This window comes from Cheilinus undulatus, linkage group 9, assembly GCF_018320785.1.
Source record: "Cheilinus undulatus linkage group 9, ASM1832078v1, whole genome shotgun sequence".
Classification (NCBI taxonomy): Eukaryota; Metazoa; Chordata; class Actinopteri; order Labriformes; family Labridae; genus Cheilinus; species Cheilinus undulatus.
The window spans coordinates 21,290,751-21,305,302 of record NC_054873.1 but is presented as its reverse complement, the minus strand read 5'-3'; the positions used below and the strand labels follow the sequence as shown (position 1 = coordinate 21,305,302).

At 36.2% G+C, this 14,552-nt stretch overlaps 2 protein-coding genes across 3 annotated transcripts in view; one reads left to right on the top strand and one right to left on the bottom strand.

Annotated features, from left to right (window-relative positions):
* The window catches only part of LOC121515770 (growth arrest-specific protein 2), a 35,068-nt gene extending 31,018 nt beyond the window's left edge, over window positions 1-4,050 (top strand). Inside the window, exon 8 of the mRNA XM_041796746.1 lies at window positions 1,396-4,050. Within this exon, the coding sequence (XP_041652680.1) occupies window positions 1,396-1,608 (213 nt within the window). The 3' untranslated portion in view covers window positions 1,609-4,050. The remainder of the gene's footprint in view (window positions 1-1,395) is intronic.
* Window positions 4,051-4,303: 253 nt separating this feature from the next.
* Window positions 4,304-9,322, bottom strand: LOC121515778 (small VCP interacting protein). 2 transcript variants are annotated; one of them, XM_041796755.1, is made up of 5 exons: window positions 8,803-9,322; window positions 8,445-8,495; window positions 7,162-7,208; window positions 6,646-6,759; window positions 5,362-5,386 (listed from the first exon to the last, which is right to left on the bottom strand). In XM_041796755.1, exons 1-4 carry the CDS (start codon window positions 8,863-8,865, stop codon window positions 6,678-6,680), a joined length of 243 nt encoding a protein of 80 aa, XP_041652689.1. In that variant the 5' UTR covers window positions 8,866-9,322; the 3' UTR covers window positions 5,362-5,386; window positions 6,646-6,677. The 2 variants fall into 2 exon arrangements, with proteins under 2 accessions (XP_041652688.1, XP_041652689.1); XM_041796754.1 differs by lacking the exon at window positions 7,162-7,208 and having other exon boundaries at window positions 4,304-5,386.
* Window positions 9,323-14,552: the final 5,230 nt, after the last annotated feature.

Below are 14,552 nucleotides of genomic sequence, written 5' to 3'. Positions count from 1 at the left end.
GGGCCCGGTAAGAAAGTGACAGGACCACTCAGCAACGAGGGGCAGTACTTTCGGGCATGGCAGAGTCATGACGTATGCAAGCAGCGAGAAGAGGCCGGTGCAATTAAGGCAGAAGAGCTTAGCATGGATGCTGCTAAAGCGCCAGTTTTATCAAATCTTGACATTTCTTTATTAAAAGAAGAACAAAGAACAGCATTGAGGGTTTGTTTTTGTTTTTTTTTTCAAAAATGACAAAAGTCGTGTACTGACATGTCTACAGTCACCATGGTTCACATTATGCAGCTCTCTATGGAGTTTATTCTTTGGTAGGGGTGCACCTCTACCGACCGGGGCTATGATGTCACGTTTTGTTGCTCTGATTGGCCCGTAAAGATGTGACAAACAGAACGTTCATCCAATCACCCTCTGAGTTCTTTTTCAAAGGCTCTGCCCTTTCCCAAACGCCATTTATGGAAGTTTTTCCAGATGGAGATGGATGTGTGAAACAAATCCATCTGGCATGTCAGGCTAGGTGATTTTGCCACCTTTAACCTTTTTGGCTGCTTTCCATTCATTTTGATTGATTTTATGCCAATATTTTGCCACTTTTAAACTATTTTGCCACTTCATTGCCACCTTTAACCCATTTTGCCAATTTTTTGCCACTATTAACCCATCCTTGCCCCTTCTTAACCAATGTTTGACACTTTTCACCAAATTTCCTCTTTTCACAACTATTTTATTATTTTCCACTAAAGTCTTGTGTTTTCTTTATTTTCTTGCATTCTGGAAACCTGACATTGCTTTCATTGCCATGTAGTTCAGTGTGCCTATCCATTGTTAACATTATGAATAAAAAGATTATATTGTACTACTGCATAAAAATAAAATTCAAGTATTTTTGCTTTGATAAGAGTGGCTATTATTCAGGTTAGAAAATAAAATATGGTTATCACAGATTTACTTTGCAATGGACCGTGATTTTGCAGACCTCTATGGGCCCCCAGTTTGGCTGAGCCTCAGAAACTCTCCCCTTTATCCCCTCTTATGGGCAGCCTTGCCCCCAAACCTGCCATGCCAAAGTGCAGTTTCATAGTCTCTAGCATGTCTATAGAATCTTGATTATTATGTAATTCCAGAAATCAAACAGTGAAATGAATCAATCATTCTATTTGATTGCAGCTTGTTTAACAGACACTAGATTGATTAGAGAAGGAGAAAGCTCCCCTCCAGGGACATAAACCAAGGGTCTATCAATCAGCTCACACATCAAAGCCATGCCTAACAGATCATTCAGCCTCAATCAGTGAAATGACATTAGTCCTGGAGAAGGAAGGGCTCAGCTTTAACCATTTTAAGCTCTCTATTGACAAAGAGACATCAAAAGCAACCCTGTAATCCTATTTCTCTCTGCAGATGCTGCACAACAAGCACGTAATGGTGCGTGTGGGTGGAGGCTGGGAGACCTTTGAGAGCTACCTGCTGAAACACGACCCATGCCGCATGCTCCAAATCTCCCGAGTAGAGGGGAAGACTTCTCCTGTCAGCAGTAGCAAGTCTCCCAATATAAAGGACCTCACCCCTGACAGCTACCTGGTCGTAGCTGCCCACTACCGCAGCAAAAAGTAGAGACTGCACAGTGCCAACAATGAAAGGACAGAGGATGACTTCTTGCCATTGATTACTGCCAAATGGATGTCGCTACCAAACAAAACTCTGTTCTTATACAAATTATTTTGTTATATCAACAGACTAAAGAGCATCTATGAGAGCAGAGAAAGAGAAAATTCTACCAAATGTATCTATGCAGATGAAGTCTGGAATCACACTAGCAGGCCAATTAAATGTACTTTTTTAGTTTAAAGATCTGCCAACAGCTTTGAAATATACCAATGAAATGATATGAAACTGCACAGTAAATCTGTACATTTTCTTGAGTTGATTTTAAACTCAATAACTGTATTTTTTAGCAATGTATCACCTGTAGTAGTTAGACTCATCTCTGTAATTTAACACATATCTATCAGGCCTGCGTTATCAGGCTGGTTCTGACGTGTTAGTAAAGAACTTTTCTGAGTAAAATATAAAAGGTGGTTCTGCAAGTTGAAAGAACTGGTCATCCTAGGTAAATGTGTATTTGAGTGTGACAGTCTTCTCACAGGCCATGTCTTATCCCATTGTTTTTATTTGGTTGTTTTGCTCACACTGTTATCCTTCATGTCTTTATAACATACTGATGATACCAGTAGCTCTAGTTTGCATCTGCTAAAGATTGAAATGTAACTTTTGCATTGATTTTAGAAAAATAATATTCAAAAAGATATTATATACAAATCTGTTGATCCAGATACTCTATAGCAATGTTTCTCAACTTATCTAGCCCAAGGACCCCAAAAGAACTCCTTATAGACATATTGACACCCACATTTCAAAAATAAAATAAAAAGATAAAGAAAATAATTTTAATCACTACAATTTTGATTGTAAACCAAAATTGGTGCAGTTTGGATCTGAGCCAGAGTGCACAACTAAGCTGCTTCACTGACAAAAACCATTAGAAAAAACCTCTTCATGACAAAGTGAAAACATTTCTACAAAGTTATGTCAATTAAATGGGAATATGTAAGGTAAAATAATTGTCATCCCCTTCAAGTCAGTATTTAGTAGATGCATGTTTGGCTGCAACCACAGCACTGAGTCTGTGTGGATAGATCTCAATCAGGCTTGCGCATCTGGAAACTGTAACTTTATTCAATTCTTTGTTGCAAAATTGCCAAAGTTCTGTCAGGTTGCAGGGGGATCAGGCATGAACAACCCGTTTCAAGTCTATCAACAAATTCTCTATTGGATTGAGGTCTGGGCTTTGACTCGGCCACTGCAGAGTATTCACCTTGTTTGGCTTTAATCCTTTTCTGTGCAGCTTTCTCTGTATGCTTCGGGTCATTGTCTTGCTGGAAAATAAATCAAGTTGTAGTTCTCTTGTAAGGGGATGTTCAGTGCCCTGGATTATTATTATTTTTTTTTGTATTCATCTCCTGACTTACATGTTTTAATAACCTTTTGTCTGAGTTGCATGGGATAACAGTGGCCAGGAATTCTGATTAACCAGTGACTGGACTTTCCAGACACCGGTGTCTTTATACTACAGTCACTTGAGATACTTTCACTGTACTCAGGTGATCACCATTTCAGTAATTGTTAGGACTACTAGCACTAGTTGGCTGGTCCTCTGTTAAATTAGGTCAGTTGTTTCAAAGATATTTATGAAATCACTTATTTTACCTTACGTATATTTAATTCAATCGATATTAATGTTTAGAAATTGGTTTTCACTTTGACATGTAAGACTTTTTGTGATTTTTGGGGTAAAAAAGCCTAATTAGATTGACTGATTAATTTATAAATTCATTAAAAGGGTAAAACATCAAAGGGGTGAATATTTTATATAGGCACTGTAACTTTGAGAGTGATAGTCCAATACTACCATTTTGCCACTTGTTTAATCCCTGGCACACATCTATGACCCACTTTTAGGTCCTGGCCCATCAGTTGAGAACCACTACTCTATGGTATGTTTGTATCACTGCCATATCTCTCTTAAATACCAAATGTCATAAAATGAAAACTTTTCTGTGAGATGTAAATTAAGTAATATTGGAATGTTTATTAACTACTCTATGCAATGCAATCATTTTTACAATAATTTTTTGTAATTTTACAAACGGTGTCTGTTTTTTTACACAAATTCACTGTAAGAGCTTGAACAATCACCTCTCCAACATGCAGTATGTACTTTATATAAGAATTACCAGTAGATTGATGTATTTGTTCTTGAATTATTTAACCTTTTGTAATCTGAACTCCAGACAGATTGCAATCATTGAGACTTGGTCAATATTCTGCTTCCTGTAACTGGTTTTCTTTGAATTGATAAAATTTGTATACCATCAGCATGTAATTTTTTTTCCTGAAAATGTGGGTTTTATGAGAACAGTGTCTTTGCAGTATAACCCAAAGAACTCTTTGTGAATTACTTAAGTCCAATTTGTGTTTTGGGGTGTAAGTTTTCAATAAATGTCAAACTGTTAAACTTGGTTTCTTCAATATATTTTTTACTTACACAGGAGTGTTTGTTTGCCAAATTCTTTACACTGATGAAGAGTTCATCCATTTAAGTAAAAGGAATGTTAAGATCATCAAGAGCACTGCACAGGCTAGCCGCGACAGTGTGTAAAAAGTCACATTGTTAAATGATAGAAAGATCAATCCTACCTTATCTTGAAACATTCTGAGGATGTTGTAGTCAATGAAACCCACACAAGAGTAGCAGAAATGTGATTTATTGTTGCAAATAACATTGGCTGAATTTCCTGTTTTACAAAATATTTAAAGCACCGGGAACATTTAAGGATCGAGTGAAGGCTGTAAGAAATGCACTCATTAAATCTATTTCAATGCATATGCTGTACAAACTTCTCACTCTAATTCTCTTCCTTCAGCATCTTTCTGTTTCCATAATTTTTTTCTTTACACCTCCCATTACAAAAGAGCAAACTTATGTGCTGTCCACTAAATGTTAACAAACCGTGTGCAAATAAATGTCTAGCTAAGCTTTAATTCATCATATGGCATCTCACAAACAATTTAAAAAACTTAATTTAAAGTAAGCAGGCATTGCGTCAGTGTTTCACATATATTAGAATTCATTGCAACAAACTCAAATTATGTAGGAAAATAAAAGGGACCTTCTAAAGCAGCAACAACAAAGACCAGAGCAAAGTGCAGAAACCTAAGGTCTATAAAGATGTTTCCTATTTGCACCAGTCTGTGTTATCAACAAGCTGAGATCATAAAAGCTAACAAGGTGCCTATTAATGGGAACTAATCCAATCCTACAATAAGCCCACTTAGGAAACAAACAGAGTTTTACATGTGAAAAAGTGTTGTATGCATAACTGGCTGAAGATTGTGTCATCAAATGTAGTGAAAACTTTAGTGTTCAGAAAAGCTTTGTCTTCATGATATCACAGGAGAGACTCCTGGACTTCTTTTTAAATGTAGGGTTTTCTAGTTTTGTTTTTGTAAGGCTAGTTAATCAATAACTAAATATAACTAATGCTTTAGGATGTGTAACTGTTTGCGCCTTTTTTTGTCATTACTGACTTGTGCGAAGGTTCAAACTGGTTTTGTAACTTGGCATAGATTCAGAAAGTCTAGCTGTACAGTCTAATCACTTCAGATTGTTCTGCATGAAACAGGACAACTGCAATCACATCATTAAATAGGCAAGGTATTTAAATAAACATGGACAGCAGTTCAAAAATCTCTCAGGTCATCTTCCAGCAATACTTCATGTTCAGAGTCATTACTTCACACTGAGGCATCAAGATTTTCAGCCCACCTGCCACTGGAGAAGAGAGATAAAAAGAGTATAATACTGATGAATATGGGTGTATAATCAATCTTAATAGTCACAATGATGCCTGTCATAAGAATATAAACATGTCAGTGTTATCTCTTGGTGTGTTAAAAGGTAAAAGATCATAATTTTAAACATCATCTTAACAATGCTTGTCAAGGAAACCTTATATGTCAGCCATCATCACTAGTCCTCTTTTATTGCTTTTTAAAACAGATTAATTAAGGATGCATCACAGTTACTGGGAAAAACTTTCAAAAACTCCCATGGATTTTCTTTAAACATTTTAAATTTAATTTGTGAAGTTGAGTGGTTATCAATGAAAGTATTCAAATCAAAACAAGAAAATGGTATGATACTCAATAAAAAACACACAGTAGTGAAATGATTTAAGATCATCATCTTAAATTTTCTGAGAGAAAACTTTGTTGTAAATTGTTCAACATTTAGGAGCAAAAAAAGCTGAACACAGATTTACCCAAAACAGACTAAGACTTGTAAAATTGGACAGTAAGTAGAGTGGCCTTGGTTATGTCCGTTGGTCCGGTTCAGCACAGATGTTATGTAAGATAGTGTACAGTACATCCAGTCAGGTATTTATAGATAAAAACATACAGGTGTTTTTCACACCTTTGTGCCAGAGATGTCCAACCAACTTTGTTATACAGATTACAGTGATAAGTATTATAAGGATCCCGGTTATGAACCTGAGAGCTGTGTGATAAACAGGGTCCAGGGATATTAGCATTGGTTGGCTGGGGTACCATACCTAGGCTGTCACTTAAAAACAAAACAAACAAAAACTTTTATAGAAATCACCTTCTTTCTTTCTACAAAGCAAAAGCCATCACAGTGAGGTTAGCTGTGCGGCCAACATAGATGTACTATCATGGCTGCAACCCACCACTATTGCTTCAGACATCAAGAAATCGATCGTGTGATGACAGAAAACATCAACAGCGTGACACTTATGATGAGTTCTGATTAATCACAGCGAGCAAAACTGAGAGGGCTTTAGTTTTGAAAGAGTTGCACAAGAGTTAGAAAAACATGTTGGAGATATGCAGCACATCGTGTTTACTGTAATGAATAATAAAACGTTTCTAATAGTACTGAAAATATCTCGATTTTTTAATGTCAAGGCTTGGTGCTCGGTGTATCAAGTAGGAGACTGATGTTTTAAAATCATTTTCAAGAAAATAACGCTACAATTACTTTGTATGCTTTTAACAGAATCTCAAACTGACCTTCAAACCACCACCACCAGACACAGAGGTGGTCATCGCCTGTTTCTCAATTTCTTCCTGTTTTTTCCTTTTCCTTTCAACTGCTTCTGGATTTTTGACACCTCTGTATGTTGTCTGGAAAAGAGAGGAACATGATCAAGCACTAAGAGGTGCCCACTTTATCTAAAAAAAAATATTAAAGGTTAAAAATTTTCCAAGTCATCAAAAACACATGCATGTTACCCAAAAGCATACAATCAATTATTTACCAGAACATTTTCAAAAGCAGAAAGGTGTATTCAATTATGACTGGGAAAGGGCATTCAACTCCCACACTTGGCAGTTCAGATAAAGCATGAAGCAGCTAAAACTGGGGGTTAGGACTTAAAGCTCTCATCTGGAGTAGTAGGGTGTGAATTGTCAGGGTGTTGGGGGACTTAAGGATGTAAACAGTGATGTGGGATAGAAAGATGTGGTGTAGGGGACATCAGCAAATCCAAAAGAGGAGAAGTGTCCTTCCGGCCCACGTGTACTTACCTTGAAACTACTTTAGCATGCTTCTTACGGGTTTTCAAGTGGAATTTCTGTACAATAAAAAATTACTCACCACACTGTCAAGTGCATCTACCTTGTTAAGGTGTATGTGTTTATTAGAAGACAATAGGACAGATTTCTAGGGAAAACTAATGCATGTCAATCATCTCTATGCAACATGATAATAACACTAAGGCCATGTTCACACTGCAGTTAAGTGACCTGAACCTGATTTACTTTCTTTTCTTTTTTTTGCTCAAATGTGACTCATATCAGATTCTTTTCTGACAGTGTGAACAGCCCAAGTCAGACTGAATCTGAATTTTCTGATCAGATGCAGGCCAACTCCATATATGGTATTAAATCAGATATATATCTTATTTTTTGGAATTCGACCGCAGTGTAAACAGCCAAACAAACAAATCAGATCAGGGCAAAAGATCAGAATTGAGTGTTAAGGCCAGCAGTGTGAACATAGCCTATGTTGTCTAAGTGTTCAATGCTTTGTTACTTTTCAATACCACATTCTTAAATTATACAGTCAACATTATTTTAATGGCCGATAGTATTGAAATGTACCAAATACAACATACTGGATTTTTGCCAATAACTGAGTTGCCAATATTTCCAAAATCTTTTATCCAATACCGATATCGTCATGATATTTTAATAATGTAGTTCAGACCTAAAAACTTCAGTCCTTAACACACAATTTACAGTTTGAAGATGAGCAAATTAACAAATTTTAGGTCTTAAAACACACTTTAAAGTTATGGAATGAAGATGAATGAAGAAAAACACTTCAGCTGAAGTAGCTTAGTTGGTTCAGCCTGAAACTCCAAAAACGTATTTATTTGTACAGCCAGTACACCTGATATAAGCAGATATTTATAGCAAAAATATTGGTTGTAAATCTTGGCAAGGATTTTCACATCTGCGGACAGCGATATCATACTGATGACATTGTGCATCACATCCAGTTATGGGTGTCCAAAAATTCTTATTTTATTGCTGTAGTTTCAATCAGATGTCGATTTTGTTTAGTTAACTGGAATTAGCCTGTACTGAAGTTTAAAATTCTGATAACATGCCAATCTGAAATAGCACAATACAGTGCTACTACATTACAATAACATCAGAACCCCTACCTTCACAATGGTGGGGTTTATTTGAGCATCTTAATAATTACTTAAGTTTAACTTTATATTATAAATAATCGAGGGATGTTTTGATCAGCACTCTAAACAGTATCTGGGGACACAACAGCACGGTAAAAGGTTTCTTACCTCTTTTTGTCTCTTCTCAGCGGCCTCAGCTAGTTGTCGCCTCCTTGTCTCCTAAAAAAAACAATACAAAAAAAAAAAAAAAAAAAAAAGTAAACCTTAAACTAGCAACAACAGAGGAAAAATGTATTGAGTAAAGGTAAACGTTGTGGGGCCTGAGGCATACTGAACATGCCTGAGTTTACTTTGGGCTCAACACAGTCAACGCCTATGAATCATAAACACACCCTTGTAAGGGCCTATTCGTAAATTCTGTCATGAGCCACACTCAGGTAGTATTAAATAATTAACATAAATTAGTATTTAATAAAAGGCTAAAATGGAAAATATAATATAGGAGTAAGTTTAGTTTACAACTTACAGGATCCGGAGTGACAACAACATCGTCCGCTGCCCCACCAAAGCACGGTAAGCACATCCCCATACTCAAAGTTATTTCAGGCAGTGAAAGCAAAGGATAAAGTGACTCTTCAGAGCCTGTTTAGCTAAACTGGACAACTTTATATCTAGCTAGAGATTCAAGCCAGTTTAATTTGCTAGGATGATAGTTAAGGCAACAGAAGCAGTGTCTCCTACTCCAAACTACTGCTGTCGGCTCGTTTAACATAACGTTTCCGTTAGCTAACGGCTTCTGCTAGCTACAGTGACGGTAGCATTCTGGCTAGCTGCTAGCTTAAACCACAACAACGAGACCAGCAAACTCTCCAAGCAACTATAATGTATGTTATACTCCCTCAAACCTCTTGATACACCGCATTTGCATTTAGAAACGTGCACTTGATAAAGCAGAAACCTATCCTAGTCCAAATATCTCCTCTCTGAGTTTGTTTTGGTCACGGATCAAGCAGCTGTTAGTGATGTGTCGTTAGTGAAGGAGTCGGTTCAGAGAGTCGACTCTTCTATGTGAACTATTAGATCCGCCTCCCGTTTGTGAACCGTTCAGTTTAGCGGGGGAGGATCTGTTTTCCTCACACTAATCTACCATAAGCCTACATTGATGGTGTAATATGAATGCTTCATATCAAGTGTTTTATACAGCCCAGGAAACACGAGGAAACAATATATTTAGAAAAATAATTAAATTATATTTTCATTTGGCCTAATAAAAAAATTAAGCATGATTGGTCTAAAATGTACAGTACACTGCCCCCACACACACACACAATCTCACTGAACTAGAACCAGCAGACAGAATAATGCATGTTTATACAGACTCTGTGTCACATTGACATTCACTGGACTTTTTCTTCTTCTGTATATAACTGCACACTATGTGTGTTATACTCATTCAGAAAAACACCATAGAAGATATTCACCATTAAACCTGCACATCTGTACATTTTCTCCCTTTTAGACTTTTGTACATGAATGTTTATATTGTATTTTATATTACTGTTTTGCTACTTTATTTTTCCTACAACAATCTCTTTAAGTCTAACCCTTTAATAGTATATATTTTTAATAGCCTCTTAATATTTTTTAAATTCTTTCTCTTTGTGACTTGTTTGGCACCAAATACCAAGTCATATTCCTTGTATGTAAAAAATATAGTTGGCAATTAAATCTGATTCTGATACAAGCACAAACATCAATCATAGGTTACGATGATAGTAAATCTGGCAGTCCAAATGAAACCAAATTACTACCCTGATAAAAAGCAGTTTGGGAGCTGAGAGAGCCGGCTCTTCTTGCTGAGCTGAGCTAAATGACCAGTATCACTAAAAATAGCCGAAATTCCCATCACTCGTGGCTGACTACTCTGCCAGCGTGCGTTCAGTGACATTGCTTTGAAAACGGTTTAGTAATAGTATTAGCAGTCTTCTTCCTACATAATTCACGTAGAGTAAAATGATTTTTTCATCCTGTGTTTTTTTAATTCAGGAATTTAATTGTTGTGATATAATTATCAGCCCACCTTGGTTAATTATATTGCTTTTAATAGCCTTTAAAATAAGGGTTTGTGCTTCTGAATGTAGCTCAATGTGACGAGCTGTGCTCCTCTTCATTACTGGTCCAACACCGCCACCGCGTGGCCAAGGAGCAAAATGAACGACTTTCATATGAGGTATCTACGATTTTAACGTACTAATATAATTTCATTGAAAACTCTTTACAATAGAAAAATGCATTAGGTTGAATTTAATGTAAAGGGAGGATTACGAGGTTTTACAATCGACATCAATCCCACATAAAATACGAGTTTATTCATCAAGAATTAAATTGTTGCAGCAATTAGCTACAAAGTAGGAGCGTGCATAACAAAATATATACTATCAATATAATCCCCAATAGACGGTTTTCATGGGAAAACGGAAACTTTTAACACTCGACACTCGGTGTAAAGCAGGACGTGTAAGATGATTTATGACGTTGCTGCCCCACGTAAAGATTATATAGGCGACAATACAAGCAGACATGGATTAAGCGAATCCACAGGCTAGTGTAATTTACCCTCATGCTAAGAGATTATGACAGAGTAAACTATCAGAGCCAAGTCTTAGCTAAGAGAGTTGACAGGCTATTTCCTCTTGTAATAATCTGCTGTCCGTCCAATAAGATAATCATAAACCGCCATGTGGAGTGAGTGATACTCCAGACAGCGGGAGCTCCGTCCAATCAATAAAACACAATCGATACCCTGAGATGTTGTACCCCTCTTCACGAGACAACACTCTGAAACTCCACCCATCCGTCGTCTGTGCACCGCCCGGGTATACTTCACAGCTCAAAGCGAGGTGCACTGTGGGAATGGCAGGTCCATGAGGTAGTGTGTGCAGCTTTTGTAGTTTTTACTCAGGAAACTTGATGGGGCGTTTGTGCTGAAGGCGCAGGTAACAGGCAATGGAAGGGAAGGTGTCTCAGGCTCTGGGCAGCTCCTCAGGTAGGTTCAACTCACTGACATGATGACGAAATTACAGGTAGATGTAAAATTAAGACGAGCTTGTGTTCAGATTAAGACTATAATATTTATTATAATATGTTTTTGTTACAGTTTGATCTTTATAATTCAGCCATAATCCAAGTTACATTAAGAGAATACTTTCATTTAATTAATCTAAATACTAATGTCATTTAAACAAAATAAAGATGTTTGTAGTCACTCATGTGGATATAAATGTGAAAAATCTTGAGCAGGTAGGCTCAATTTAAATGGATATTAAAATTTAAAGACACAACAAATAGGATAAACTAAAGTAAACTTACAAAAATAGGAAATGAGTTGCAGTATTTAAAATTAAAATAGCAATAGAAAATTTAGAGGAAACATGCAGGTCTATACATACATAAACAGAGGCATATAGATTGTCACTTTTTTTCTGAGCTTTTTTTCTTTGAATTAGAGATCATTTGCTTGACCAAATAAGAGCAAACTTCAAACTGTGTCATCATTTATTATTTGTTGAAATTCTGATAAACATGCTGTCTCTCTGACACATCACCTATTATACAACATAAACCAAACCATAGAGAGACATGAAGGAAAAGTAAATCCTTAGCTAACATTTGCCAATTATAATAAGATACAGTAGAAAAGCCACGTGTTTAAGAGAGCATAACAAACACATTCTTCATAGAGAGGGTAAATTAATGCACAGACGGGTTAATGAAGCCGCAATAAGCAGCAACTCTAAATGTTACTTTTCCTTCAGTGAACAGGGATTTAGTGGACAATACTCCTTGATTAAACTACAGTAAAAACCCTAAAAGTTATTTTGTGTAAGTTTTACTGTTTGTTTTATCAATGGTATGATTGCACAGCAGGAAATGGCAGGCGAGCGTGACTGATTTCTAGGGAAATCCAGCAAACATGTCCAGTGTCATTCAGTTTAATGAGCTCTGTAATGCATGAATGCTGCCGCTTTTATTAGCTCCTCTAAATCATCACTGCCCCGGGCACTGATGAAAATGGCAAGAAAAAGAAAAAAGAAAAAAAAAAAGAAAAAGAGTGGCTCTGTCCCAACAGCTAATAAACAGTGTGTTTTCATGTGTGTGGAGCCATGTGGATAATGTTCAGTGGTGTGCAGAGACTTACAGAGATGAGGGGGTAAACTGTGACGTGGTGGCTCTGCCAGAAACGTTCAACAAAATCTTAATCATTGAGCATTTGATGCTGCATAATTTTTCTCAATGTGTGCCCACTCACCCAATCTACTCTAAATACACAAATACAGAAGAAGGGCCAAAGGTTGTAAGTAAGAGCTCAGACTTTAAAAAGAACTTTATAGAGACATATATGTGTTTTTCTGCTTTTCCGCTTTAGATCAGTTGAATATAAAATTACACGGAGAAAGTGTTACATGTGCAGCTACATGTGTAGCTTTATTTATTTATTTATTTTAGGACCATCAGCATTAAAGATGCAGTGTGTAAAATTGGGAATATTTTAGCATCATCTGACAGTCAGATTCTAGACTGCAATGCTTACGTCAGGTGTTAACTATTGCGAACAGTGGAGTTTAAAAAAAAATATATCTTTTATTTGGTCCCTTCTGTGGTACCAGAGAAACATGCTTGATGCAAAAATAAAAGATGGTGGAGTCTGTGGAGTGGACCCTCCCTGAGTTTAAATAAAAGGTTCATTGTAAGTTAATAAAAATAAAAGTTTTATATATTCAGGTGATTAAACACTGATTTTATGTTTCATTTTTACCAAGTTTGCTCCACTAAATGCTTTCAGGCTGAATATTAAACACTAGGGCTGGGGAGTTAATCACATATTAGATCTAGCAACAATATGGCCTGCTGAGATTTACAAATCGCAGAAGTTGCAATATTTCTGTAACTTGAAATGTGTCAAAACAGCAATTTAATACATCAATTTTTGTGGCAGCAGAGATTTTAACCCCCTTCAATAAAGCAAATTGGTATCAAATTTGCAGTTTAAGCAAAAAAAATTAGTTCATTCTATCTAATACTGATGAAGCACAGCATTAGTTCACGGAAGTCAAACCCCCAGCTGTGGTCAGCTTATAGCTAGATTCGCCTCCCCCACCCCAGCCGCCTCCCTTATAGCTTAAAGCTTGTTGCACCTTCATATTCAGGTTAATGCTACTATGGATAAATTGCTTCTGAAATAATTTCATTGTTTTCAACACACATTTTCATTTATGTATCTATCCATAAGGTGGTTTCTAGCCATGTGCTCCCTGGAAGGTCCAAGCATGCTGCTTGACCAACCCAGAGAGCATTTTTAGAGCAGAGCCTTCTCCACCATGTAAAACTGTATATACATTTTGTGATAAAATAGTTAAATGTATGATGAGCAAGTTCCTTACTGAATGTAGGTTATAATATATAATAATTTATTGCTTGAATTTGTTGAAAAATGCACAAGTTAAGGAATCTAATAATAATTGGCATTTTAAATCACAATTGCAATATGGGGGGGGGGTTACAATCAGATTTTTTTTGCAAATCATTCAGCCCTATTAACACTGCACCTTTAATGTATTACTCAAAATTATTTATGATTTATGATCCTTAATAAGTGTGTTTTAAGTCGCGATTAATCACATGCTTTATTGTCCCTCTCAGCACACTTTGGTTAAGTCACTCCCTTCAGCTAGAGTGACATAAAATAAGTCCACCACTGCTCCTTAAAGGCTCATTACACTTTAAAAACTCACAGATAGCTCAGTGGAAAAAAGTTATCTGCCCCTTGTGGTATGATACATTAACATTTTTATTATTTCCAATTCCTTTTGAATTCATAAGAAGTTTCTTTTCTGTGGATGAGTATTTGTGTCATAATCTTCAATTTACCCACAGTCCCTTATTTTCTTTCAAAATAAAAACAGATCCGTATCCAGATAGGAAGTCTGTTAAGCTTATTTAAGATATTAAAAAAATGAAAAAGGAAACAAAAACAGTTTTAAATTCAAAATAGTGCAATTTTAAACTGGGGTGATTAATCAAGATTAATCACAGGAATTCTGAGATTAATCAAGATTAAAGATAATAGTTGACAACTAACATAATTTACTCATTTATTTATTGAAAAAAAATGTTCGGATGCTTTTGAATTGTTTTCAAAATACTTTTTGATTGAAGTTATAAATTGTCAATAAAATTATCAGTTCAGTTAGAACCACTTTGTCAGGAAACACAGGA

Excerpts from the sequence above, each read along its gene's own strand:
- LOC121515778 (XM_041796754.1), bottom strand. The coding sequence starts at position 8,865 with ATGGGGATGTGCTTACCGTGCTTTGGTGGGGCAGCGGACGATGTTGTT. Across the intron at positions 8,496-8,802 it reads TTGTTGTCACTCCGGATCCT|GAGACAAGGAGGCGACAACT; the intron begins GTAAGTTGTAAA and ends TGTTTTTTTTAG. Across the intron at positions 6,760-8,444 it reads CTGAGAAGAGACAAAAAGAG|ACAACATACAGAGGTGTCAA; the intron begins GTAAGAAACCTT and ends TCTCTTTTCCAG.